We start from the raw sequence: 27,385 nt of genomic DNA, 5'->3' as shown, positions 1-27,385 counted from the left end.
CCGTCTGGTTTCGGTACCACAACATTTTGGAATAGTAACCCCGGCCTTGTTGACGGAGGGGTACCTTGATTTCACCTGCTGGAAGTACAGCTTGTGAATTGCCGCCAGTACTACCTTTCTCCGAGGGCAGCAGGCAAGGCTGATGTGAGGTAACGGCGAGGGGGAGTCGCCTCGAACTCCAGCCTGTATCCCTGTGATACTATTTGCAGAACCTAGGGATCCACCTGTGGGCAAGCCCACTGGTCCCTGAAGTTCCCGAGACGCGCCCCTACTGCACCTGTCTCCACCTGTGGAGCCCTAACGTCATGCGGTGGACTCAGAGGAAGCGAGGGAAGATTTTTGATCCTGGGAACTGGCTGCTGGTGCAGCTTTTTCCTTCTTCCCTTGTCTCTGTGCAGAAAGGAAGCGCCTTTGACCCGCTTGCTTTTCTGACGCCGAAAGGACTGTACCTGAAAATACAGTGCTTTCTTAGGCTGTGAGGAAACCTGAGGTAAAAATTTTTCTTCCCAGCTGTTGCTGTGGATACGAGGTCCCAGAGACCATCCCCAAACAATTCCTCACCCTTATAAGGCAGAATCTCCATGTGCCTTTTATAGGCAGCATCACCTGTCCACTGCCGGGTACTTATACCCTCCTGGCAGAATGGACATTGCATTAATTCTGGATGCCAGCCGGCAAATATCCCTCTGTGCATCCTTTATATCTAAGACGACGACTTTAATATGCTCTATGTTAGCAAACTATTATCCCTGTCTTAGAGTATTAATATTATCTGACTGGGTATCAGACCACGCTGCAGCAGCACTATTTATGCTGAGGCAATTGCAGGTCTCAGTATATAACCTGAGTGTGTATATACAGACTTCAGGATAGCCTCCTGCTTTTTATCAGCAGGCTCCTTCAAGGTGGCCGTATCCTAAGACGGCAGTGCCACCTTTTTTGACAAACGTGTGAGCGCCTTATCCACCCTAAGGGATATCTCCCAACGTGACCTATCCTCTGGCGGGAAAGGGTACGCCATCAGTAACTTTTTAGAAATTACCAGTTTCTTATCGGGGGAACCCACGCTACTTTACACACTTCATTCATTCATCTGATGGGGGAACAAAACACTGGCTGCTTTTTCTCCCCAAAAATAAATCCCCTTTTATGTGGTACTTGGGTTCATGTCAGAAATGCGTAACACATTTTTCATTGCCGAGATCATGTAACGGATGTTCCTAGTGGATTGTGTATATGTCTCAACCTCGTCGACACTGGAGTCAGACTCCGTGTCGACATCTGTGTCTGCCATCTGAGGTAACGGGCGCTTTTTTGAGCCCCTGATGGCCTTTGAGACGCCTGGGCAGGCGCGGGCTGAGAAGCCGGCTGTCCCACAGCTGTTTTACGTCATCCAGCCTTCTATGTAAGGAGTTGACATTGTCGGTTAATACCTTCCACTTATCCATCCACTCTGGTGTCGGCCCCACAGGGGGCGACATCCCATTTATCGGCCTCTGCTCCACCTCCACGTAACCTTCCTCATCCCACATGTCGACACAGCTGTACCGACACACAGCACACACACAGGGAATGCTCTGACTGAGGACAGGACCCCACAAAGTCCTTTGGGGAGACAGAGAGAGAGTATGCCAGCACACACCAGAGCGCTATATAATGCAGGGATTAACACTATAACTGAGTGATTTTTCCCCCAATAGCTGCTTGTATAAACAATATTGCGCCTAAGTTTAGTGCCCCCCCTCTCTTTTTAACCCTTTGAGCCTGAAAACTACAGGGGAGAGCCTGGGGAGCTGTCTTCCAGCTGCACTGTGAAGAGAAAATGGCGCCAGTGTGCTGAGGGAGATAGCTCCGCCCCTTTTTCGCGGATTTTTCTCCCGCTTTTTTATGGATTCTGGCAGGGGTATTTATCACATATATAGCCTCTGGGGCTATATATTGTGATAATTTTGCCAGGCAAGGTGTTTATATTGCTGCTCAGGGCGCCGCCCCCCCCCCCAGCGCCCTGCACCCATCAGTGACCGGAGTGTGAGGTGTGCATGAGGAGCAATGGCGCACAGCTGCAGTGCTGTGCGCTACCTTGGTGAAGACTGATGTCTTCTGCCGCCGATTTTCCGGAACACTTCTTGCTTCTGGCTCTGTAAGGGGGCCGGGGGCGCGGCTCCGGGACCGAACATCAATGGCCGGTTCCATGCGGTCGATCCCTCTGGAGCTAATTGTGTCCAGTAGCCTAAGAAGCCCAAGCTACCACCAGTTAGGTAGGTTCGCTTCTTCTCCCCTTAGTCCCTCGCTGCAGTGAGTCTGTTGCCAGCAGATCTCACTGTAAAATAAAAAACCTAAAATATACTTTCTTTCTAGGAGCTCAGGAGAGCCCCTAGTGTGCATCCAGCTCAGCCGGGCAAAAGAATCTAACCGAGGTCTGGAGGAGGGTCTTAGTGGGAGGAGCCAGTGCACACCAGGTAGTCCTAAAGCTTTCTTTAGTTGTGCCCAGTCTCCTGCGCAGCCGCTAATCCCCATGGTCCTTACGGAGTCCCAGCATCCACTTAGGACGTCAGAGAAATATTCATTTCTGCCTCCTGCAGATTTGGACACTTGCCTCCTGGGCCCATGGTTCACTGGGCAAGTGTTGAATTTGTCGACGAAAATTCTGACTAAAAGTATTCGTCAATGAGTTTATTTCAGGACTAAATTAGACTTTGACTAAAATGAAAATGGAGATCCACTGACTAAATCCTGAAGAAAACAAAAATCAGACTTGCTCTGGGGGTGCGTGGAAAAATAAAAAAAAAGAGAGGCAGTAATACCTATAGAAGTCACGGAGTCTCATTTTCAGTCCTGTTACTGAATAGCAAAATTCTGCGCAACTGGGATTTTTAATTTCCTGCCGCCAATTGAATTCCCCACATACTGTAGTTAAAAAGGTATTTTAAGAGAAAAGTTCTTCAGCAAAATCCATTACAGTATCATTAAACTGTAAAAGTTATGACTATAACATTGACTAAAACTAGACTAAAATAAAAATGGGAGATCCACTGACTAAATCTTGACTAAACCAAAGCAAATTACAAAAAGGCACTGAAATGTGACTTTAAACCAACTTTAATTTAAGTGAGCAACTAAAACTAAATTGAAAATCCTTACCAAAATTAACAATGCATCGGGCTCACTTGACTGCATAGTCCCTCCTTGCCGTCAGTGGTGATTTAATAAGACAGGGAGCACCGCCCATACTCTGCTACATTGTGGGTCAGTGCATGTTCAAAGGAAATCAACCAGGTACGCTCAAGTTGGTGAAGTGCCAATCATAGCCAGCCTTTAATAATATATATATATATATATATATATATATATACACACACACATATATACATATACATATATATATATATATATATATATATATATATACACACACACATATACATATATATATATATAGTGCATCGTCAATCAATTTAATACACACTGTTTGGCAACATAATTTTTCAATACAGTTAAAGGATTGTGTAATATGGGAATTTGATGTGATGCCAGCTTTAATGATTGCAGCTAGCAAGATCATAGCTGCTCAGTGGGATGAAATCAGCTTGTACTGTATGTGAAGATCTATTATGTTTAAAAGCGCCATAATTAATCTACAAAAGGATACAGAAAAGAATTTAAACTCTAAATAGTGCCACTTAAAGAAAATCACAGCTATGGTCAAAACTCAACAGGCTTCTTATAGTAGGATGTCCTTATAATAATCTGTTTGATGCTAATTGCTTACCCGTGTGCCAACGGATTGCACGTTTTTCATCTTGGCTAAAAGCAAAGCCCCTATCTCTGTGCCTCTGAATCAACAGGATCATTCTGGAATTCATTAGTTGGAAACACGAGAGACAAGCTACATAATAGCTTTGCTGCATGCACAGCACACTTCAAAAATAACTAAATGAATATGGAAATGCATCTTTCTGTGGCAAATTGTTCATTATTGAATCATTATCAACCCTTGTTAGAATTTTCGCTCTCTTCTGGTATGTACAAGATCATTAAAGTGTTTAAGAGCTCCATCATGAAAGACAGTGACACTTTATAATCCACTATCTCTTCAGGCAAATACGCTTATGGCTGAGGATAATACTCAAAATAACAACATCCTCTTGAAGTATAATTCCTCCTGTTTTAGTAATGATTCTTTTAAGTGCTAACAGCAGAAATGAAATATGGTGCTGAATGCTACACTTGTTAACACTTTCAATGACTACAACTGCTTATATGCATTAACCAGCATTAACCTCAACTTTCATAGTGTGTTATGTTTAAATATATTAACAGCCAAGGGTCAATTTTCATTAATAGCGTAGATTTAAAACAGTGAAGGTAAGTAAGAAATACTACTAGAGCAGTGTTTCTTTACTCCAGGCCTCATGCACCCCTGACAGCTCATGTTTTCAAGATTTCTTCAATCTTGCAGATGTGACTTATTTGGATTATCTGAGTCTGTCAATGATCTAGTTTCCACAAGCATGGCTGTTTTGTATACACGCTGACTCCAGGGGGCCGATTCAATTGTTAGTCTCCTCGGCCACCACTAGATGGCACCCAACGGAGCAATTCAATTGTTGCTCCATTTGGACGCGCATGCAGCCAGTTTAACATTTCAGCTCGCAGCATCCTGAGGTGCGAGCTGAAATGTGCGTTAACTTCATGGTTTACACATGTTCAATTGGAACACTAAGGAACTAAGGACTTCTGAACACATTGAGTGTTTGAAAAGCTACTAATAGCCTGTTCATCATTAAATGAGTGGACACTGTGAAATACAGCAATATCAAAGTCCAAGCCTCAGAAACATAGTAAAGTATAGCCATTTATTAGTTTTATGTGGATCGTTTGTATTATGACATCTAACATGCATATTATGTGTTGATTGAATGCCATCTATGCTGCAGCATTATGGATTAATAAATTATATTTATTTTTAATTGTTAATATTTTTAATTGTCTTCTTTAATTAGTGCGGACAGCGCTCCTGATTTTCTACAGGGGGTTATATCCCTGTAGTGAGTGTGTTTTTCTTTAACATTTCAGCTCGCAGCATCCTGAGGTGCGAGCTGAAATGTGCGTTAACTTCATGGTTTGAGGGTCCTAAACTGTACTTTAGACAGAATTAGTCTCTTTGCGTAGCTAAACCAGGTACTAATGGGCACACACAAACAATTAAATCGGCCACTTGGTGATAAACACTGTATATTATACTTTTTCATGGACAGCAATTCAATACATACATGAACTCCATTGAATACTACATCTGCAATGGTAACGGTGAGCATTCATCACTTTCACAACAAATCACGCTTTGTAAAAAAAAAAAAAAAAAGCCATCTAGACACAAACCCATAAAGAATGAACTTTTAAAAGCAGTATTGTGAGGCAGCACACTGTATATGCTCTGTGTATTTCGGAACATAGAAAAGATCCCACACAGGCATTGGCGTTTCTATAATGGGTGCAATGTGTGCGGTGCACACGGGCCACTGGGTCCAGGGGGGCCCACACCGCATTCATTTTAATACTTAACTGTCCAGAGTCCACAGACTGGCGCAGTGGCACAAATCGCCACCAAAATGGCTGCAGCGCATGCACGGGCGCCATGTTTACTCGAGACCTGCGCATGCACAATGCCGGAGTCTACAGCGCCGTACAGAGGAGAGGGCCCACCCGGAGGAGTACACAGGCTCCCTCCTCTGTTGAAACACCCCTGCACACAGGGATGCTATTGATAAAAAAAAAAACCTTGGGCCCCTGAATTATCATGAATTGGCCACAATGTGTGTATTTAATAGGTATGCATTAATAGCAGAAATATTACAACATGGTTTTTCAGTAGGATAGCCAAGCATAAAAAGGGGGGAATCTTTATTTTAATTAAATATGAATTACTAAAAAAAAAAAAAAAAAAAAAAAAAAAAGGCGTTTATTTTTTTTTTATACATACATACCTAATAATAGTTTACATTAATTAATTTTTTCCATCAAAATTCTACACAATACAAAAGTTTTTGAGCTTCTTGCAAATTTATTATTATTTTTTTTTTAAAAACTAAGAAATCACATGTACATAAGTATTCACAGCCTTTGCTTAATACTTTGTTGATACACCTTTGGCAGCAATTACAGCCTCAAGTCTTTTCGAATAGGATGCCACAAGCTTGGCACACCTATCTTAAGCCAGTTTCGCCCATTCCTCTATGCAGCATCTCTCAAGCGCCATCAGGTTGGATGGGAAGTGTCGGTGCACAGCCATTTTCAGATCTCTCTAGAGATGTTCAATCAGATTCAAGTATGGGTTCGGTTACTAAAGGACATTCACAGAGGTGTCCTACATAGCCACTCCTTTGATATCTTGAGTGTGTGCTTAGGGTCGTTGTCCTGCTGAAAGATGAACCGTCGCCCCAGTCGGACGTCAAGAGCGCTCTGGAGCATGTTTTCATCCAGGATCTCTCTGTACATTGCCGCATTCATCTTTCCTTCTATCCTGACTAGCCTCCTAGTTCCTGCCGCTGAAAAACATCCCCAAGGCACCACCACCATACTTCACTGTAGGGATGGTATTGGCCTGGTAATGAGCGGTTCTGGTTTCCTCCAAACATGACACCTGGCATTCACAGCAAAGAGTTCAATCTTTGTCTCATCAGACCTGAGAATTATGTTTCTCATGGTCTGAGAGTCCTTCAGGTGCATTTTGGCAAACTCCAGGCGGACTGCCATGTGCTTTTTACTAAGGAGTGGCTTCTGTCTGGCCACTCTACCATACATGCCTGATTGGTGGATTGCTGCAGAGATGGTTGTCTTTCTGGAATGTTCTCCTCTCTCCACAGAGGAATGCTGTAGCACTGACAGAGTGACCACTGGGTCCTTGGCTACTTTCCTGACTAGGGCACTACTGCCCGATCGCTCAGTTTAGACAGCCGACCAGCTCTAGGAAGAGTCCTGGTGGCTCCGAACTTCTTCCATTTACGGATGATGGAGGCAACTGTGCTCATTGGGACCTTTAAAGCAGCAGATATTTTTCTGTACCCTTCCGAAGATTTGTGCCTCAAGACAATCCCGTCTCTGAGGTCTACAGACAATTCCTTTGACTTCATGCTTGGTTTGTGCTCAGACATGCACTGTCAAGTGTAGGACCTTATATAGACAGATGTGTGCCTTTCCAAATCATGTCCAATCAACTGAATTTACAACAGGTGGACTACAATTAAGCTGTAGCAACATCTCAAGGATGATCAGTGGAAACGGGATGCACCTGAGCTCAATTTTGGGCTTCATGTCAAAAGCTGTTAATACTTCTGTACATTTGATTTCTCAGTTTTTTTTATTTTTAATCAATTAACAAAAATCTCAAAAAAAACCTTTTTTTCACTTTTTCATTATGTGGTACTGTATGTAGAGTTCAGAGAGAAAAAATGAATTTATTCCATTTTGGCATAAGGCTGTAACATAACAAAATGTGGAAAAAGTGAAGCGCTATGAAAGCTTTCTGGATGCACTGTATATAATAAAGTTTGAGATAATTCAAGAAGACCAATGGTGCACCACATACCAATAACACTTACATACTGCGCATGTACTCACAAGGTGCCAGTGTTAAACTGACCTATTGTGTTCACCTGAAGAGGAAGGCACCTTGAACGACTGTCAAAGAACAAGTTATTAACAGATTTAGGTAGGGAATTCAATTACTCGCTATAAATTATCGTGGCTAATTGATCCTCAGGGGGCAAATCAATTGGTGCCGATAGCCAGCATAATTGGGGATTCTATGTCATCTGCTCGGAAAACAGGAGAAACAAAAATAAGATTTTACTCACCGGTAAAACTATTTCTCGTAGTCCGTAGTGGATGCTGGGGACTCCGTAAGGACCATGGGGAATAGCGGCTCCGCAGGAGACTGGGCACAGCTAAGAAAGATTTAGGACTACCTGGTGTGCACTGGCTCCTCCCACTATGACCCTCCTCCAGACCTCAGTTAGGATACTGTGCCCTGAAGAGCTGACACAATAAGGAAGGATTTTGAATCCCGGGTAAGACTCATACCAGCCACACCAATCACACCGTATAACTCGTGATATGATACCCAGTTAACAGTATGAACATAACAGAGCCTCTCAACAGATGGCTCAACAATAACCCTTTTAGTTAATGATAACTATATACAAGTATTGCAGACAGTACGCACTTGGGACGGGCGCCCAGCATCCACTACGGACTACGAGAAATAGATTTACCGGTGAGTAAAATCTTATTTTCTCTGACGTCCTAGTGGATGCTGGGGACTCCGTAAAGCTCCCAAACGGGCGGGAGAGTGCGGATGACTCTGCAGCACCGAATGAGAGAACTCAAGGTCCTCCTCAGCCAGGGTATCAAATTTGTAGAATTTTGCAAACGTGTTTGCCCCTGACCAAGTAGCAGCTCGGCAAAGTTGTAAAGCCGTGACCCCTCGGGCAGCCGCCCAAGAAGAGCCCACTTTCCTCGTGGAATGGGCTTTTACAGATTTAGGGTGCGGCAGTCCAGCCGCAGAATGTGCAAGTTGAATCGTGCTACAGATCCAGCGAGCAATCGTCTGCTTAGAAGCAGGAGCACCCAGCTTGTTGGGTGCATACAGGATAAATAGCGAGTCAGTCTTCCTGACTCCAGCTGTCCTGGAAACATATACTTTTCAGGGCCCTGACTACGTCCAGTAACTTGGAATCCTCCAAGTCCCAAGTAGCCGCAGGCACCACAATAGGTTGGTTCACATGAAAAACTGATACCACCTTAGGAAGGAATTGGGAACGAGTCCTCAATTTCGCCTTTCCCATATAAAATACAGATAAGGGCTTTTGTCAATTCTGATACACGCCTGGCCGACGCCAAGGCCCACAGAATTACCACTTTCCACGTGAGGTATTATAGCTCCACAGATTTAAGTGGCTCAACCCAATGCGACTTCAGGAAATCCAACACCACGTTGAGATCCCACGGTGCCACTGGAGGCACAAACGGGGGCTGACTATGCAGCCCTCCCTTAACAAAAGTCTGAACTTCAGGCAGTGAAGCCAGTTCCATTTTGGAAGAAAATCGATAGAGCCGAAATCTGGACCTTAATGGAACCCAATTGTAGGCCCATAGTCACCTCTGGCTGTAGGAAGTGCAGAAATCGACCTAGCTGAAATTTCTCCTTTGGGGCCTTCCTGGCCTCACAGTACGCAACATATTTCCGCCATATGCGGTGATAATGGTTAGCGTTCACTTCTTTCCTAGCTTTAAATAGCGTAGGGATAACTTCCTCCGGAATTCCCTTTTCCTTCAGGATCCGGCGTTCAACCGCCATGCCGTCCAACGCAGCCGCGGTACGTCTTGGAACAGACAGGTCCCCTGCTGCAGCAGGTTCTGTCTGAGCGGCAGAGGCCATGGGTCCTCTGAGATAATTTCTTGGAGTTCTGGTCACCAAGCTCTTCTTGGCCCACCCGGAACAATGAGTATAGTTCTTACTCCTCTCATTATTCTCATTACCCTGGGTAAGAGAGGCAGAGAAGGGAACACATACACCGACTGGTACACCCACGGTGTTACCAGAGCGTCCACAGCTATCGTCTGAGGGTCCTTGACCTGGCGCAATATCTTTGTAACTTTTAGTTGAGGCGGGACACCATCATGTCCACCTGTGGCCTTTCCCAATGGTGTACAATCATTTGGAAGACTTCTGGATGAAGTCCCCACTCTCCCGGGTGGAGGTCGTGTCTTCTGAGAAAGTCTGCTTCTCAGTTGTCCACTCCGGGAATGAACACTGCTGACAGTGCTAACACATGATTTTCCGCCCATCGGAGAATCCTTGTGGCTTCTGCCATCGCCATCCTGCTTCTTGTGCCACCCTGTCGTTTACATGAGCGACCGCCGTGATGTTGTCTGACTGGATCAGCACCGGCCGGTGTTGAAGCAGGGGTCTAGCCTGACTTAGGGCATTGTAAATGGCCCTTAGTTCCAGAATATTTATGTGTAGGGAAGTCTCCTGACTTTTCCATAGCCTTGGAAGTTTCTTCCCTGTGTGACTGCCCCTCAGCCTCGAAGGCTGGCATCCGTGGTCACCAGGACCCAGTCCTGTATGCCGAATCTGCGGCCCCCTAGAAGATGAGCACTCTGCAGCCACCACAACAGCGACACCCTGGCCCTTGGAGACAGGAGTATCCGCCGATGCATCTGAAGATGCGACCCGGACCACATGTCCAACAGATCCCACTGGAAAATCCTTGTATGGGACCTGGCGAATGGAATTTCTTCGTAAGAAGCTACCATCCTTCCCAGGGCTCGCGTGCATTGATGCACCGACACCTATATACGTATTAGGAGGTCTCTGTCTAGAGACGACAACTCCTTGGACTTCTCCTCCGGGAGAAACCCTTTTTATCCTGTTCTGTGTCCAGAACCATACTCAGGAACAGTAGATGCGTCGTAGGAACCAGCTGCGACTTTGGATATTCAGAATCCAGCCGTGCTGTTGTAGCACTTCCCGAGATAGTGCTACTCCGCCGAACAACTGCTCCCTGGACCTCGCCTTTATAAGGAGATCGTCCAAGTACGGGATAATTATTTCGGCCATTACCTTGGTAAATACCTCGGTGCCGAGGACAGACCAACGGCAACGTCTGGAATTGGTAATGACAATCCTGTACCACAATTTTGAGGTACTCCTGGTGAAGAGGGTAAATAGGGACATGCAGGTAAGCATCCTTGATGTCCAGTGATACCATGAATTTCTCCAGGCTTGCAATAATCGCCCTGAGCGATTCCATTTCGAACTTGAACCTTCGTATATAAGTGTTCAAGGCTTTCAATTTTAGAATGGGTCTCACCGAACCGTCTGGTTTCGGTACCACAACATTTTGGAATAGTAACCCCGGCCTTGTTGAAGGAGGGGTACCTTGATTTCACCTGCTGGAGGTGCAGCATGTGAATTGCCGCCAGTACTACCTTTCTCCGAGGGCAGCAGGCAAGGCTGAGGTGAGGTAACGGTGAGGGGGAGTCGCCTCGAACTCCAGCCTGTATCCCTGTGATACTATTTGCAGAACCTAGGGATCCACCTGTGGGCAAACCCACTGGTCCCTGAAGTTCCCGAGACGCGCCCCTACCGCACCTGTCTCCACCTGTGGAGCCCCAACGTCAAGCGGTGGACTCAGAGGAAGCGGGGGAAGATTTTTGATCCTGGGAACTGGCTGCTGGTGCAGCTTTTTCCTTCTTCCCTTGTCTCTGTGCAGAAAGGAAGCGCCTTTGACCCGCTTGCTTTTCTGAAGCCGAAAGGACTGTACCTGAAAATACGGTGCTTTCTTAGGCTGTGAGGAAACCTGAGGTAAAAAAAAATGTTTTCTTTCTTCCCAGCTGTTGCTGTGGATACGAGGTCCCAGAGACCATCCCCAAACAATTCCTCACCCTTATAAGGCAGAATCTCCATGTGCCTTTTATAGGCAGCATCACCTGTCCACTGCCGGGTTTCTAATACCCTCCTGGCAGAATGGACATTGCATTAATTCTGGATGCCAGCCAGCAAATATCCCTCTGTGCATCCTTTATATATAAGACGACATCTTTAATATGCTCTATGTTAGCAAACTATTATCCCTGTCTTAGAGTATTAATATTATCTGACAGGGTATCAGACCACGCTGCAGCAGCACTATTTATGCTGAGGCAATTGCAGGTCTCAGTATATAACCTGAGTGTGTATATACAGACTTCAGGATAGCCTCCTGTTTTTTATCAGCAGGCTCCTTCAAGGTGGCCGTATCCTAAGACGGCAGTGCCACCTTTTTTGACAAACGTGTGAGCGCCTTATCCACCCTAAGGGATATCTCCCAACGTGACCTATCCTCTGGCGGGAAAGGGTACGCCATCAGTAACTTTTTAGAAATTACCAGTTTCTTATTGGGGGAACCCACGCTACTTTACACACTTCATTCATTCATCTGATGGGGGAACAAAACACTGGCTGCTTTTTCTCCCCAAAAATAAAACCCCATTTATGTGGTACTTGGGTTCATGTCAGAAATGCGTAACACATTTTTCATTGCCGAGATCATGTAACTGATGTTCCTAGTGGATTGTGTATATGTCTCAACCTCGTCGACACTGGAGTCAGACTCCGTGTCGACATCTGTGTCTGCCATCTGATGTAACGGGCGCTTTTTTGAGCCCCTGATGGCCTTTGAGACGCCTGGGCAGGCGCGGGCTGAGAAGCCGGCTGTCCCACAGCTGTTTTACGTCATCCAGCCTTGTAAGGAGTTGACATTGTCGGTTAATACCTTCCACCTATCCATCCACTCTGGTGTCGGCCCCACAGGGGACGACATCCCATTTATCGGCCTCTGCTCCACCTCCACGTAACCTTCCTCATCCCACATGTCGACACAGCCGTACCGACACACAACACACACACAGGGAATGCTCTGACTGAGGACAGGACCCCACAAAGTCCTTTGGGGAGACAGAGAGAGAGTATGCCAGCACACACCAGAGCGCTATATAATGCAGGGATTAACACTATAACTGAGTGATTTTTCCCCCAATAGCTGCTTGTATAAACAATATTGCGCCTAAATTTAGTGCCCCCCCTCTCTTTTTAACCCTTTGAGCCTGAAAACTACAGGGGAGAGCCTGGGGAGCTGTCTTCCAGCTGCACTGTGAAGAGAAAATGCGCCAGTGTGCTGAGGGAGATAGCTCCGCCCCTTTTTCGCTGACTTTTCTCCCGCTTTTTTATGGATTCTGGCAGGGGTATTTATCACATATATAGCCTCTGGGGCTATATATTGTGATATATTTGCCAGCCAAGGTGTTTATATTGCTGCTCAGGGTGCCCCCCCCAGCGCCCTGCACCCTCAGTGACCGGAGTGTGAAGTGTGTATGAGGAGCAATGGCGCACAGCTGCAGTGCTGTGCGCTACCTTGGTGAAGACTGATGTCTTCTGCCGCCGATTTTCCGGACTCTTCTTGCTTCTGGCTCTGTAAGGGGGCCGGCGGCGCGGCTCTGGGACCGAACATCAATGGCCGGTTCCATGCGGTCGATCCCTCTGGAGCTAATGGTGTCCAGTAGCCTAAGAAGCCCAAGCTACCACCAGTTAGGTAGGTTCGCTTCTTCTCCCCTTAGTCCCTCGCTGCAGTGAGTCTGTTGCCAGCAGATCTCACTGTAAAATAAAAAACCTAAACTATACTTTCTCTCTAGGAGCTCAGGAGAGCCCCTAGTGTGCATCCAGCTCAGCCGGGCACAGGATTCTAACTGAGGTCTGGAGGAGGGTCATAGTGGGAGGAGCCAGTGCACACCAGGTAGTCCTAAATCTTTCTTAGCTGTGCCCAGTCTCCTGCGGAGCCGCTATTCCCCATGGTCCTTACGGAGTCCCCAGCATCCACTAGGACGTCAGAGAAATCTGCAATAACTGACTTTTTTTGTGGCCACGCTCGTGAGAACACTTGGATCTGGGAACTTATCCCAGATCCTGAGCTTTTCGCACGGAAATGGGTAATTTTTTTCTGCTAAACACAAGTGCATTAATTGAATTGCCCAAAAAGAACATAGGACAAAAAAAAAGAAAGTTTTTTTTTACCCGTGGAAGAATTTACAGCGGCTAACTTAATTCCACCTTTACTCTGACATAAACTAACTTTGATACATATCCATACTCAGGGACTCCTAACAGTTTATAGGTTTTAAAGTTCGCATAGTTTGTGCACAGGTGTATCCATTACTGGCTGACACATTTTATAAAATCCACAGTTGGTGCAAATTATTTCAGTTGCGATACTGAGGAGATCTGCAAAACATGCACTGTTAGGGATCCCTGAGGACTAGAGTTGGGAAACACCAATAAATTATTAAAGAATGAATTGGTTAAAGATTGCAATCATATTATGGACATATTTCCATACATTAAACACAACCAAAATTTGCAACCTACTGTAAAATAAGGTTTGCAGCATATTTTAGAGACTAAACTAAAATGTCAGCAGATTTTACGATGATATCAGATTTACCTTCGTAGTCACCAATGCTTTGAAAAAGATTAAGAAAACAGACAAAGCAGAAAGACTTCCAAAAGAAATTGCAGACCACCAGGATTTGGATTTAGCTAATCCATTTAGATTACCATAGCAGTGTCTTAAAAGGACAATACCGAGATAGTAAAATAGGTCACAGACACAACCATACTACACAATATCAGCAGCCAACACAAATAGATGTGGAACACAGACTACCAAAAGGGTTTACATCAATGTTGTAAAATTATAGGCTCAATATGATAGCCATCTGCAACTAGATAGATGTAAAATGGAAAGTGATGGAAGAAGAATTAAATCCAACAATGTATATTTTTCCAGACACACAAATAATGCAAATTTCAGCCATCAGGCAAAAGATGATCTACTGAATTTGATTTTTGTCTAGGAGTGCCTCCTGACCCTGCAATACGTATGAATGGTACAACCATTTGAAAGGAACCCAGGCCAGTTGTTGTAATAGTGGAGTGTCGGCCGTCTGACACTAATAACATATCATATATACACACACATACATATTTTATATACTAGAGTGTCGGCCGTCTGACACTAACAACATATCATATATACACACACATTCATATTTTATATATATATATATATATATATATATATATATATACATACACATACATACATACATACATACATACACACACACACATATATATATATATATATACACATATATATATATGTATATATATATATACACATATATATATACACACACATACACATATAGGTCATTCCTGGTCAGTTCAACCAGGTGTGTCCACTAGCCATCTCAGATTTTTATTACATTTTTTTAGTTGAGAGGATGTCAAAAAAACTTTCTGCCAAATATCTCGACTGTCTGACAATTTGTTTATTAAATATTGATTTTCCAATGTATTAAATTTACTCATTGCGGCTTCTTTATTCCGTTTATTTGAAGACGGTTGTTTATTAAGGAATCACCACAAAATTAGCACCCCCTAAGGTAAGTCTAACCCCAAATTATTCGACAAGTCGAGGAATTCGACTTGTCGAAAAGCACGTGGATCGGTGGAATAGCTGCCGATGCACGTGCTTGTGTCGAAAACGGGGCCAAAACCGACAGGTTTTGGCCCCCTTTTCGACCATCTCAATTCGACTTTAAAAAAAGTCGAAAAGAGATGCAGGAGCAGAGACCGGGAGAGCCGCGGGCAGACGGAGAGCAGCGCCGGAGGATGTCACAGACGCCGCTCACAGCAGTCCACCCGGCTCCAGCAAGCGAGACGTCGCTTGCTGAATGCGGAGACGGGGAGAGGAGAGACGGGGAGAGGAGGGACGGGGAGAGGAGGGACGGGGAGAGGCAGAGAGACGGATCCATTCCGACAAATGAGTGTCGGAATGGATCCGAATTCTATTGAACATACCCCTAGATATCCCAAATTTTTTGATGTGCTTAACAAAGGTATACATTATTACCACACACAAAAAAAAATCAGCATGGTACTCTGTTTCATAGTGGAGGGGAAAAAAATCATGAAGTTGACGTTCAATTACTGTTGTACTGCATACATAATTAACACAAGAAACCATGAAATTTAAAAACTTAAACATAACTAGAGTCTATAACTTAAGTTGAGTCAACAATCACATTATCTTTCACTTGTTTGGAACCGGTTATAACGGTCTGTAATTTTCCTTAAAGTGTCAGCGGACAGTGCTTCCTTGGATAGTGGGCACTTCTGTTACACAGGGGATGTGAATAAAAGGAACAAAACACTGAAGGCCAGGACAACACATTTGTTGATTGGTACCAGCACATCTTGTTTCTCCTCATTACATTGAATGATATACCCAATGTACCAGATATTATCATACACTGCTGCTATGTATGTTCCAGGTTGCAGATCACTTTTGTCTACATTTTTTGTGACTATGGTCATAGTGACACTAAAGAGGTTATGCACTTAGCTACGGTTATGCAATTAGCTTGCGCCGGGTTACCAGGGATTTTGTTTCAAAGCAAAACCAAATCCACGGAAACGGGGCTGTTTCTACCACAGGTTTAATGTTTGCTTTTTTTTGTTTTTGTTTTTTTTTACAGGCGACCAAATTGGATAGTCTGTAAAAAAGAAATAATTTAAAAGAAATAATTAAAAAAAAAATTTGTGTGAAACATAGGGAAAAATCGCCCAATGTATTTTCACCTGTAATTGGATACCCCACAAACTGTGGTTCCTGCTATCTTCATGTCGTCTGATGACAATCAGAAAATGTATTGTTCATCATAACTAATAGGCCGAAATTGGTGATGAGCAAGTGTTCCTACCACAGTCTTTGCTGTTTCTAGACAGCTATGCAGCTTGGTTGTGCAGTCTTGTATTTCATTTTGTGACATGTAGAAAAACTCTATGCCATGTATCTTTTCAACCAAGCTATACAGGTACAAAGGTGTCAAGATGTGATGAGTTTCCACTGCTTGCAGACTGGTGCGGGTGGCTAGACGTTTACTAGCACCATCACTAAAGTACTGAACATACTCCAATTTCAGTAATTGTTCCGCTAAGTGTTTCATAACTACCGTAATGAAGGCATGCCCAGTTAAAGCTTCATGGTCACAGGTTTCACTTATGACACAGACTCACACAGTTTAAAGTGTCACAAAATCATCTTGCCTAAAAAACAGATGTAGCCATGCTAATCGTTACCTCACGGCAAGTGTGCCTGTAATTGCATGCGTATGCACGCCAAAGGAAACCTATGGAGGGAACGCCGTCTGTGATCAGTCGCAGCACAGCGCATTTGCAATATGCTGCGATGCGTATGCCGTGCACACACATTGCAGCAAAGATGAGCGAGGCTCTGTCTGTAAATAGCAAATGGGCTAAGTGTTGCTTGTGAAGTGTCCCAGTGGAATCCTTGAATTGCATCCTGACACAAAATAATAATTTTCTGCACAGAATTGTTCCACGGTACTAGTGATTGTAACCAATTTACTTTGGTCAGTGTGGACCCACTGCTTATAAACAATTGTGTCCTCATCATCCATGAAAGTTTTTCAACTATTTTCTGAAGTGCTTCCAGACCTGGGCATTTATCACATCCATGAAGCATACAAGTTTTTGAGACTGAAGAACAAACAAGGATTTCAGTTAGGTCTTTGTAGACCATCTTTAGCGGTAGAGCAGCAACCAATAATTTTTTACGTTTTGGCGAGTTTCGCAAATACACACAGAATGCATACCTCATGCAGCAATGCCAATTAATACACCATGTAGGTTGTAAGGAACAACCCTTAGACAATCCAACTTGAATGTCTGTAAACAGTATTTTAAAGCAAGATAAAGCTCTTTCAAGTTTTCTAGGAGTAGCCTTTTCGGTTTGTGAATTCTATTTCCTCCTGGAACTTTTACAGAAACAGACTTTCTTTCCAGGGCACATCAGAGAATGTTAAATCATCTTCGTAAAACTGCTGTACCTGATGAACGATTTGTACAGGAAGGGCTTTCCCTCTATATTTTTCAGGTTCTGCCAGCATGCAATGGGTTTCTTTTAAGTTTACTTGATTGTTCTACCATGTATTCCGTGACATTAAATAAGTTAGGAAATCAAGTTATGTTTAAGTTTTTACACTTCATGGTTTCTAGTGTTAATTATGTATGCGGTACAACAGTAATTGAACGTCAACTTCATGATTTTTTTTTTTCTCCACTATGAAACAGAGTACCATGCTGATTTTTTGTGTGGTAATAATGTATACCTTTGTTAAGCACGTAACAAAAATTGGGATCTCTAATGTTGATTGAACCTACCGGTTTTAAGTATTTAGAAAAACGTGCGTTTTTACCGTAACTCGAAATGAAAAGCAGATAAAGTAATTTGGTTTGGATTTTTCGATTCGGGAGGTTGAGTTATCTTAGGGGTCCAAATTTCATGGTGAATCCTTACTTAACACCCGTGATACTTCAAATAAACTGGATAAAGTAGCCGCGATTAGTAAATAATTAAATTAATTGATAAATCAATACTTAGCAAACAAATTGTCAGACAGTCGAGATATTTGCCAGAAACAGTTGTTTTGACATCCTCTCTTAACTAAAACAAATTTGTAAAAATCTGAGATGGGTGGTGGACATTTCAATTTTTTGGGGAGATTTGATGTGGAATATATATATATATATATATATATATATATATATATATATACACATATACACACACACACACACACACACACACACTCAGTTCCAGAGCCCGGCACTCCAAAGAAATAATAGAATAGAATAGATGCCCGGTGCCCTCTCAGGCAATTGTACTTGCATGCATAGTGATGTGTGTGGGCGGCACTCTCAGGACTTCTTATAAATAACAGGACATCACCCCGTCGATGACTGCAACGTTTCGGTTTTATTATAAAACAGTCATCAGGCGTACATAAAGTAATATAAAACAGTGCTTACCTATATACATTCTAAACACCATGTGCAAACATGTTCAGGTGCAGCCGGCAGCGTACACTTCCGCCGACGTCAACCAGAACGGAACAATAAAGTGAAATACCTCGTTAACCCTTGAACAACCATAGGAGGTTCTGGTACAAATAGATACATAATAATCAAAAGCCGAAGCTAATGCCAACATGTAATAATGTTTCTATATCAATAGCTACAAATCTGTAACAATGTTAACATATAAAAGCGCTAAGCAGTAGTCACAGTATGTCTCACATAAAGGAAATATCACAATTACTAATCTAAGGACTGTAAAAACATTAATAAAGAAAACTTGAAAAAGATATAGTTTCATTCAAACCATGGGGTGCTATCGTATTTAGGAAATAAATCCATTTGGTCTCACAACGCAATAATAATTTATTGCGATCTCCTAATCTACGACTTTCAGGTATATGATCTATCATTTTGTACCTCAAACTGGAAAGACTATGGCCCATGGCTTTAAAATGTTTAGCTACAGGCTGCTCCGAAGACCTACCTCCAATAGCTAGCTTAATGGCACTCCGGTGTTGTGCCATGCGCTCCCTAAATGTGCAGGATGTTTTTCCCACATAAAGAAGCCCGCAAGGGCACTTGATGTAGTAAACAACAAACCGGGAAGTACATGTAAGACAATGGGAAATTTTGATAGCTTTCCCAGAATGAGGATGGTACATCGTATCTCCTGTTACCAAGTAGATGCATGTAGTGCATCCTAAGCATCTATAATTACCATATTTTCTTGTGAGAAAATTAGAGGGTTTCACAGTTGTAAATTCTGAGATATCTGAATGGACTAGCATGTCTCTAAAGGCCCATACACACTTGACGATAAAATGAACGATGTCGTTCATTTCAGCCCTCATGAACGACGTCGTTCATTATATCGTCAAGTGTGTATGCATCCAACGACCAACGATGCGCGGCCCCGCGGGACGTTAACGTCCATCGTTCATCTGTGGAGCATGTATGCTCAATTTCCACTATGGTCGTTACCGACCAGAGACGTCGTTGAATGTGTATGGTGTGAAAGACCAACGACCAACGACCAAGCCACTGTTCACCAGCTCATTATTTTAATAAACTGTTCAGCTTGAATGCTTTAATGATGAATGGTCTATGGTCTTTCGTCTTTGGTCTTTCATCTTTGGTCTTTCATCTTTCGTCTTTGGTCTTTCATCTTTCGTCTTTGGTCGTTGGTAGTGTGTATGCTCATGTCGTTTGCTCAGCTGTTCAAGGGAAGTTCAAGGGAAGTCGTTAATGACGGTCGTTAACGATGTGTGCATCGTCAAGTGTGTATGGGCCTTTAGATTACGCCCTCTGTGATAACTTGGCAGAAGACGTTTATTTGACAATACTTTTAAATCTGGGTCAGATTGTATTATAGGCCAAATTCTCTTAGCTTTTGACGTTAACCTCTTACTAGCCGTAGAGTATTTACTAGCAAACACCATAGCATTATCAACACTATTACTCTGTCTATCCGACTGATAATTAGTTTTAGGTGCCAGCAATGCTTTTGCCTTAGCTTGCTGTAGCAATTTGTTAGGATACCCTCGTTCCAGAAATCTCTGTATCATAATATCCATTTGTATCAGTTCATCTTGTTGATCACTACAAATACGATGAACTCGGAGCAATTGGGAAAAAGGAAGACCCCTTTTAAGGGGTTCAGGGTGATGGCTGGAAGCTAGGAGATAATTATTGCAATCAGTCGGCTTTCTGTATAATGAGGTAGTGAAGCCTGAAGAAATGACAGAAACATTCACATCCAAAAAATGGATGCTATGTTTCTGAATGTCAAAAGTAAATTTAATGTTAGGATCACTTAAATTAATCTCCATCATCATTTGAATAAATGCCTCTCTAGGACCTGTCCATAATAAAAATGCGTCATCTATGTAACGAAGGAACTTAAAAGGATGTACTCATCCTTAAAAAATAATTGCTGTTCCAACTCGAACATAAAAGCATTCGCAAATGCGGGGGCCACTGGGGACCCCATCGCACAGCCCAACCGCTGTAAATAATAACATTTGTTGAAAAGAAAGTAATTGTGTATCAATACCAGAGTTAGAAGATCAACAAAAACATTCAAATCAGGACCATGATACAATGTCTGATTGCCCTCAATCAGCTTCCTTACTGCAGAGATCCCCCTCTCATGTGGGATGTTTGTGTACAGACTGACTATATCAGCTGTACACAACCAACATTCTCCGTCAGGCAGGGTAACATGACTCAATTTTTCAAGGAATACAAAGGTATCTTTCAGATATGTCATCTGATTCTGAATAATGGGTTGCAAATAATGATCTAAATGTCTAGCAACATGATAAAACAATGAGTCACGTGCGGCAATTATGGGGCGGCCAGGAGGATTGACAGAGTTCTTATGCAACTTCGGAATTGTGTAAAAAACCGGAACTACTGGTGATTTTGTCAATAAAGCATCTACAGTATATTGATTAATCAATCCTTCACTGGCCGCTCCTTGCAGCACGTGACTGAGTTCACAGATATATTCCTCTGTAGGATCTCGCCTCAATTTAGTATATACATTAGTATCTGTCAGCTGTTTTTCAGCCTCAAGAATGTAATCCTCAAGGTCTTGTATCACAATACCGCCCCCCTTATCGGCGGGGCGGATTGTGATATCTTGCCGAATAGATAGATCCTTAAGTGCAAGACGTTCTGCATGAGATAAATTACCACCACCTTTAATTGGATTTACAGTAAGACTATCAATTTCACTGTACATAGTTCGGGTGAATGAACGTATGGACATGTTGGTAGAAACTGGATCAAATTGAGATTTAATACGGACAGGACAGTCACGATTAGATACCAGTTCAGTGTTCTTCTGTGAAAAATGTTCTTTCAAACGTAATTGGCGGTTGAAACGAGCCAGATCAACCTTGCTTTCAAAACTATGATGGTAAGTAGTTGGAATAAAACTAAGCCCCCGTTGAAGGACATGATATTCAGTTTCCGTCAAGGATTTAGAAGATAAATTAAATATTACTTCTTTGGTTTTGCCGTCTTTTTTACGGTCTCTTTCACATTGCCTCCCCCGTCGTGTACGTCCTCTACCAGAGCGTCTCTTTGCGCCCTGGTCTTGATCCCAGGCTGAAATATTGTATTAAATGGCCTCCCGGCTGTGTGTATAAGGTGTATATGAAACATAAATGAATTGTGTGAATGTAGACACACTTTGTTTAATGCACAAAGTTATTAAAAATATTGTCTAAAACACAGGTTCTCAAACTCAGTCCTCAGGACCCCACACGGTACATGTTTTGCAGGTCTCCTCACAGAATCACAAGTGAGATAATTAGCTCCACCTGTGGACCTTTTAAACTGTGTCAGTGAGTAATTAATACACATGTGCACTTGCTGGGTTACCTGCAAAACATGCACTGTGTGGGGTCCTGAGGACCGAGTTTGAGAACCTATGGTCTAAAATGACCTTCAGGCTGTGTGTATAAGGTGTATATGTAACATAAATGCATTCTGTGCTTAGACTTAGGTCTCATCACCATGATATCTCATTATGGTATGCAATTATTCCAAAATACGGAAAAATCCGATATCCAAAATACCTCTGGTCCCAAGCGTTTTGGATAAGGGAGACTCAACCTGTATATATATATTTATTTATTTATTTATATTTCAGGCTAATCAATTTTAATGTTTTAGGACTCTACCAGTAGATAGAGAGAATAAATCAAATGAAGAACATTTTAAAGGCTGAAACTCAAACTGATAACAGATGATTGCCAATGTCCAGATGCTGTGTGTGTCATCCTGAGACAAGGGGATGAAAAGGTCTCCAAAGGCAAGAAGCTTTGAGGGGCTGCTTGTGAGCATTACCTACTTACCCATCAGATTTGAGTTCATGAAAGGTGTCGGGGACAATCCTTCATGGGGCCCTAATCGACTGTCATTCAAGTGTTCACTGTAATGAGGACTGTCTGCAAAACCCTAGGGAAAAGAGAGCAGAGTATTAAGCAGATTATGTGGCAGTCTTGCTAATTGAGTGTAATGACACTCCTAATTCATGTATAGAGTTGTAATTGGCCACTGTCATGATAAACTTAGCTTTCAGCCCTGAACATGCTGTAGTCATCTAGCTTATATATATTATCTTATTAGACATTATGTAGAATGGAAAATCCTCAATTCTGTCAACTAACAAAGCTAAAACTGAAGTTACAAGATAATTTGAAACAAAAGCCTTAATAGGTTCAGCAAAATAAAACACATCACAATGGAATGAATAAGAAATCCAGTAATTACAAAAAAAAACCCTGTATTTCAAAACAACCGCATATGCATTGCAAAAGTGCATTGAGAGGTAAAATGTACATGAATGCATAAAGCTTCATTATCAATAAATTTATCTTGAAAAAATAAGGAGTTGCCTCATGACCTGAATTAAAAAAATAAAAATAAATAATAAAAGGGTTTTAAATGCTTTACAGCAGGCATGTCCAAACTGCGGCCCTCCAGCTGTTGTGAAACTACATATCCCAGCGTGCCCTAACACAGTTTTGCTGTCAGAGAATGCTAAAGCGGTGTCAGGGCATGCTGGGATGTGTAGTTTCTCAACAGCTGGAGGACCTCAGTTTGGACATGCCTGCTTTAATAAAGGTCATATCTACCAGAGGTCTTTCAAGCAGACTTGCAGAATTATGGATCCAGGTTTCGGGAGTAGAGAGATCACCTTCTACAGGACTGTGATATCCCTCTGTACACACCTGTATCTAATAAAATACCAGGCAAATGATATTTAGACATCTGTCAGGGACAGGACCTGGAGGAAAGCTCGTGGCCATTAGCATTCATCCAGAGAACACAGTGCCCATAAAGTCAACAGTAATTTTTGCCCATAGGCTAAAATTCAGACTAAGATTCAACAGACTGTATCCATTCTACTGTGACAACATTGCTATTACCACTGGCATTCTATCCAGAGGCTGCGTAAAGAACAGGCCAAACAGCCAACTTGAATCGTTAACAACTACTGCTAAGAAAGTTTTGTTTTGGGTGTGCTGCTGAATTCTATAAACTAATCTATAGTCTACTACTATATAAAACTGGTGCTGTAGATAAGTGATGGACAGGAAATCAGAATCAAACTGAAATTTACCACTTAATCATAACAGCAAAAGATCTCCTCTGGTAGCCAATGCTTCGCCTGTCACATAGACAACCTGAAGCAGCAGCTGCGAAGGAAATCAAGTGGCTCCTAGCCAAGGTTAATACTGAATATACACTAAAGTTAAAACTGAAGTAAAACAAAGATACAAATAAAAGAGGCAAGTATAATAACAATGTGTTTATGTGAGTACACAAAGATGATGAATTCCCAAGTTCATAGCTACCACTATATTTAATAAAGAAAGATCTTGGATACAATTTATTCCTAACTGTCCTTTACTAAATGTCAAAACAAACAAATCTATGATGGTGGATGGGTTAAGAGAGTTAACAGGAAATATTATAAAGTGTACAGCACTTTATATACTACAGTATATAAAGGGTGCAACAATTGAATAGCTTAATGGAGCTATTCAATTGTTGCTCAGTTCATGCTCGATCTGTAGAGGGGGCGAGCTAAAATGAGAAACTGACAGCTCCAAAAGGATTTTTTTGCATTGTGCCCATTACTTTGGTTATGTTTAGCTGCTTTACGCAGTTAAACCAGACCTCTCTGGGCATGACAAAAAAATTAAAAAAGCACAGTTGTATATATATCCTCCCCACCTGCCAGACTAGAGATCGGGAACGCTAAACCGCTTTATTTCGCCCATAGAGTCCTGTCTTAACTTAAATACGGGCCACTTGCCAGAGGACCTTTCTCCAGTTCTGCTACACAACCAGCATCCAAACTGAATAGGATGAGGCCATTCAACAATTTGCAGCATGAAAGGGACCTACTGTATAAGCACTGTTGGAAGTGATAACACGAAGGAATTTATGATTATCTGAATTTTCGCCCACAGAATCTAAAACAGCAATACTATTAAGAGCAAAACTTCAATTGCATTGAAGTTTTAAAATCTGTAGTAAAAAACATAGGTAGTTTTGAAAAGTTGCTGTATAGTAAATAAACCCTCAGAGCCCAATACTGATTATATGCAGTCATCTCCAGTCTATGTTAAGCAATATGCTCAAAGATCAAAAAGATTTTAATTAACTCAATTTGACCGTACCAAGTTAAAAGCCACCCTTCACAAAAATGTAAAAGATACTTTGGTAATTTCCTTATTTAAAATTATTGCAAAACACAAAATATTACTTGTCGTATCAAGATGGCCACATCAAGCAAATGCCAAATACTTTCTAATCACCAAGAAGAGAAAATAAGAATTTATTCACCGGTAATTCTATTTCTCGTAGTCCGTAGTGGACGCTGGGTACTCCGTAAGGACCATGGGGTATAGACGGGCTCCGCAGGAGACTGGGCACTCTTAAAAGAAAGATTAGGTACTATATCTGGTGTGCACTGGCTCCTCCCTCTATGCCCCTCCTCCAGACCTCAGTTAGGGAAACTGTGCCCGGAAGAGATGACATTACTAGGAAAGGATTTGGAATCCAGGGTAAGACTCATACCAGCCACACCAATCACACTGTACAACTCGTGATAACTATACCCAGTTAACAGTATGAACAATAACTGAGCCTCTCTCAACAGATGGCTCATACAATAACCCTTTAGTTAAGCAATAACTATAAACATGTATTGCAGAGTCCGCACTTGGGACGGGCTCCCAGCATCCACTACGGACTACGAGAAATAGAATTACCGGTGAGTAAATTCTTATTTTCTCTGACGTCCTAGTGGATGCTGGGTACTCCGTAAGGACCATGGGGATTATACCAAAGCTCCCAAACGGGCGGGAGAGTGCGGATGACTCTGCAGCACCGAATGAGCAAACTCAAGGTCCTCCTCAGCCAGGGTATCAAACTTGTAGAATTTTGCAAAAGTGTTTGAACCCGACCAAGTAGCAGCTCGGCAAAGTTGTAAAGCCGAGACCCCTCGGGCAGCCGCCCAAGAAGAGCCCACCTTCCTCGTGGAATGGGCTTTTACTGATTTAGGATGCGGCAGTCCAGCCGCAGAATGTGCAAGCTGAATGGTGTTACAGATCCAGCGAGCAATAGTCTGCTTTGAAGCAGGAGCACCCAGCTTGTTGGGTGCATGCAGGATAAATAGCGAGTCAGTTTTTCTGACTCTAGCCGTCCTGGAAACATAAAGTTTCAGGGCCCGGACTACGTCCAGCAACTTGGAATCCTCCAAGTCCCTAGTAGCCGCAGGCACCACAATAGGATGGTTCAAATGAAACGATGATACCACCTTAGGGAGAAATTGGGGACGAGTCCTCCATTCTGCCCTTTCCATATGGAAGATCAGATATGGGCTTTTACATGACAAAGCCGCCAATTCTGAGTCTGACACACGCCTAGTCCAAGCTAAGGCCAAAAGCATGACCACTTTCCACGTGAGATATTTTAGCTCCACGGTCTTAAGTGGCTCAAACCAGTGGGATTTTAGGAATCCAACACACGTTAAGATCCCAAGGTGCCACTGGAGGCACAAAAGGGGCTGAATATGCAGCACCCCTGTAACAACGTGCGAACTTCAGGCAGTGAAGCCAGTTCTTTTTGAGAGAAAAAAGGGATAGGGCCGAAATCTTGGCCTTTATGGATCCTAATTTTAGTCCCATAGTCACTCCTGACTGTATGAAGTGCAGGAATCGACCCCCCTTGAATTCCTCTGTAGTGCCTTCCCGGCCACACACCAAGCAACCTATTTTCGCCATATACAGTGAAAAAGTCTTGCTGTCACGTCTTTCCTAGCCTTTATCAGCGTAGGAATAACTGCATCCGGAATGCCCTTTTCCGCTAGGATCCGGCGTTCAACCGCCATGCCGTCCAACGCAGCCGCGGTAAGTCTTGGATCAGACAGGGTCCCTGTTGCAACATGTCCTGACTGAAAGGCAGAGGCCATGGGTCCTCTGAGAGCATTTCTTACAGTTCCGGGTACCGAGTCCTTCTTGGCCAATCCGGAGCAAAGAATATTGTTCACACTCCTCCGTTTATTACAATTCTCAGCACTTGGGTTTTGAGAGGAAGAGGAGGGAATATATAGACCGACTGGAACACCCACGGTGTTACTAGTGCGACCACAGCTATCGCCTGAGAGTCCCTTGACCCAGCGTAAAACCTTTTTTATCTTTTAATTGAGGTGGGACGCCATGTAGTCCACCTGAGGCAGTTTCCATCAATTTGCAAAACTGCGTGAAGACTTCCTGATGAAGTCACCACTTTCCCGGGTGGAGGTCGTGTCCACTCCCGGAATGAACACTGCTGACAGTGCGCTTACTTGATTCTCCGCCCAGCGGAGAATTCTGGTGGCTTCTACCCTCGCCACCCTGCTCCTTGTGCCGCCCTGGCGGTTTACATGAGCCCCTGCGGTCTGACTGGATCAGAACCGGTTGGTCGCAAAGCAGGAACTCCGCTTGACTTAGGGCGTTGTATATGGCCCTTAGTTCCAGAATATTGATGTGAAGGCAAGTCTGTTGGCTTGACCACAAACCTTGGAATTTTCTTCCCTGTGTAACTGCCCCCCACCCTCGGATGCTTGCATCCGTGGTCACCAGGACCCAGTCCTGAATGCCGAATCTGCGGCCCTCGAGAAGGTGAGCACTCCGCAGCCACCACAGGAGAGACACCCTGGCCCTGGGGGATAGGGTGATTAACCGATGCATCTGAAGATGTGATCCGGACCACTTGTCCAGTAAGTTCCATTGTCCTTGCATGGAACCAGCCGAAAGGGATGGCCTCGTA

General features: G+C 43.2%; 1 protein-coding gene across 8 annotated transcripts in view; it reads right to left on the bottom strand.

Moving 5' to 3' along the window:
* TCF12 (transcription factor 12) overlaps positions 1–27,385 on the bottom strand; it is a 524,272-nt gene that overhangs the window by 312,441 nt on the left and 184,446 nt on the right. For all 8 annotated transcript variants that reach the window (XM_063926156.1, XM_063926155.1, XM_063926163.1 and 5 more), the window contains exon 5: positions 22,414–22,516. In XM_063926156.1, the coding sequence (XP_063782226.1) occupies positions 22,414–22,516 (103 nt within the window). The remainder of the gene's footprint in view (positions 1–22,413; positions 22,517–27,385) is intronic.

Source organism: Pseudophryne corroboree, chromosome 6 (genome assembly GCF_028390025.1).
Source record: "Pseudophryne corroboree isolate aPseCor3 chromosome 6, aPseCor3.hap2, whole genome shotgun sequence".
NCBI lineage: Eukaryota > Metazoa > Chordata > Amphibia > Anura > Myobatrachidae > Pseudophryne > Pseudophryne corroboree.
The sequence above is the reverse complement of the archived record's forward strand: the minus strand, read 5'-3'. Positions and strand labels throughout refer to the sequence as shown.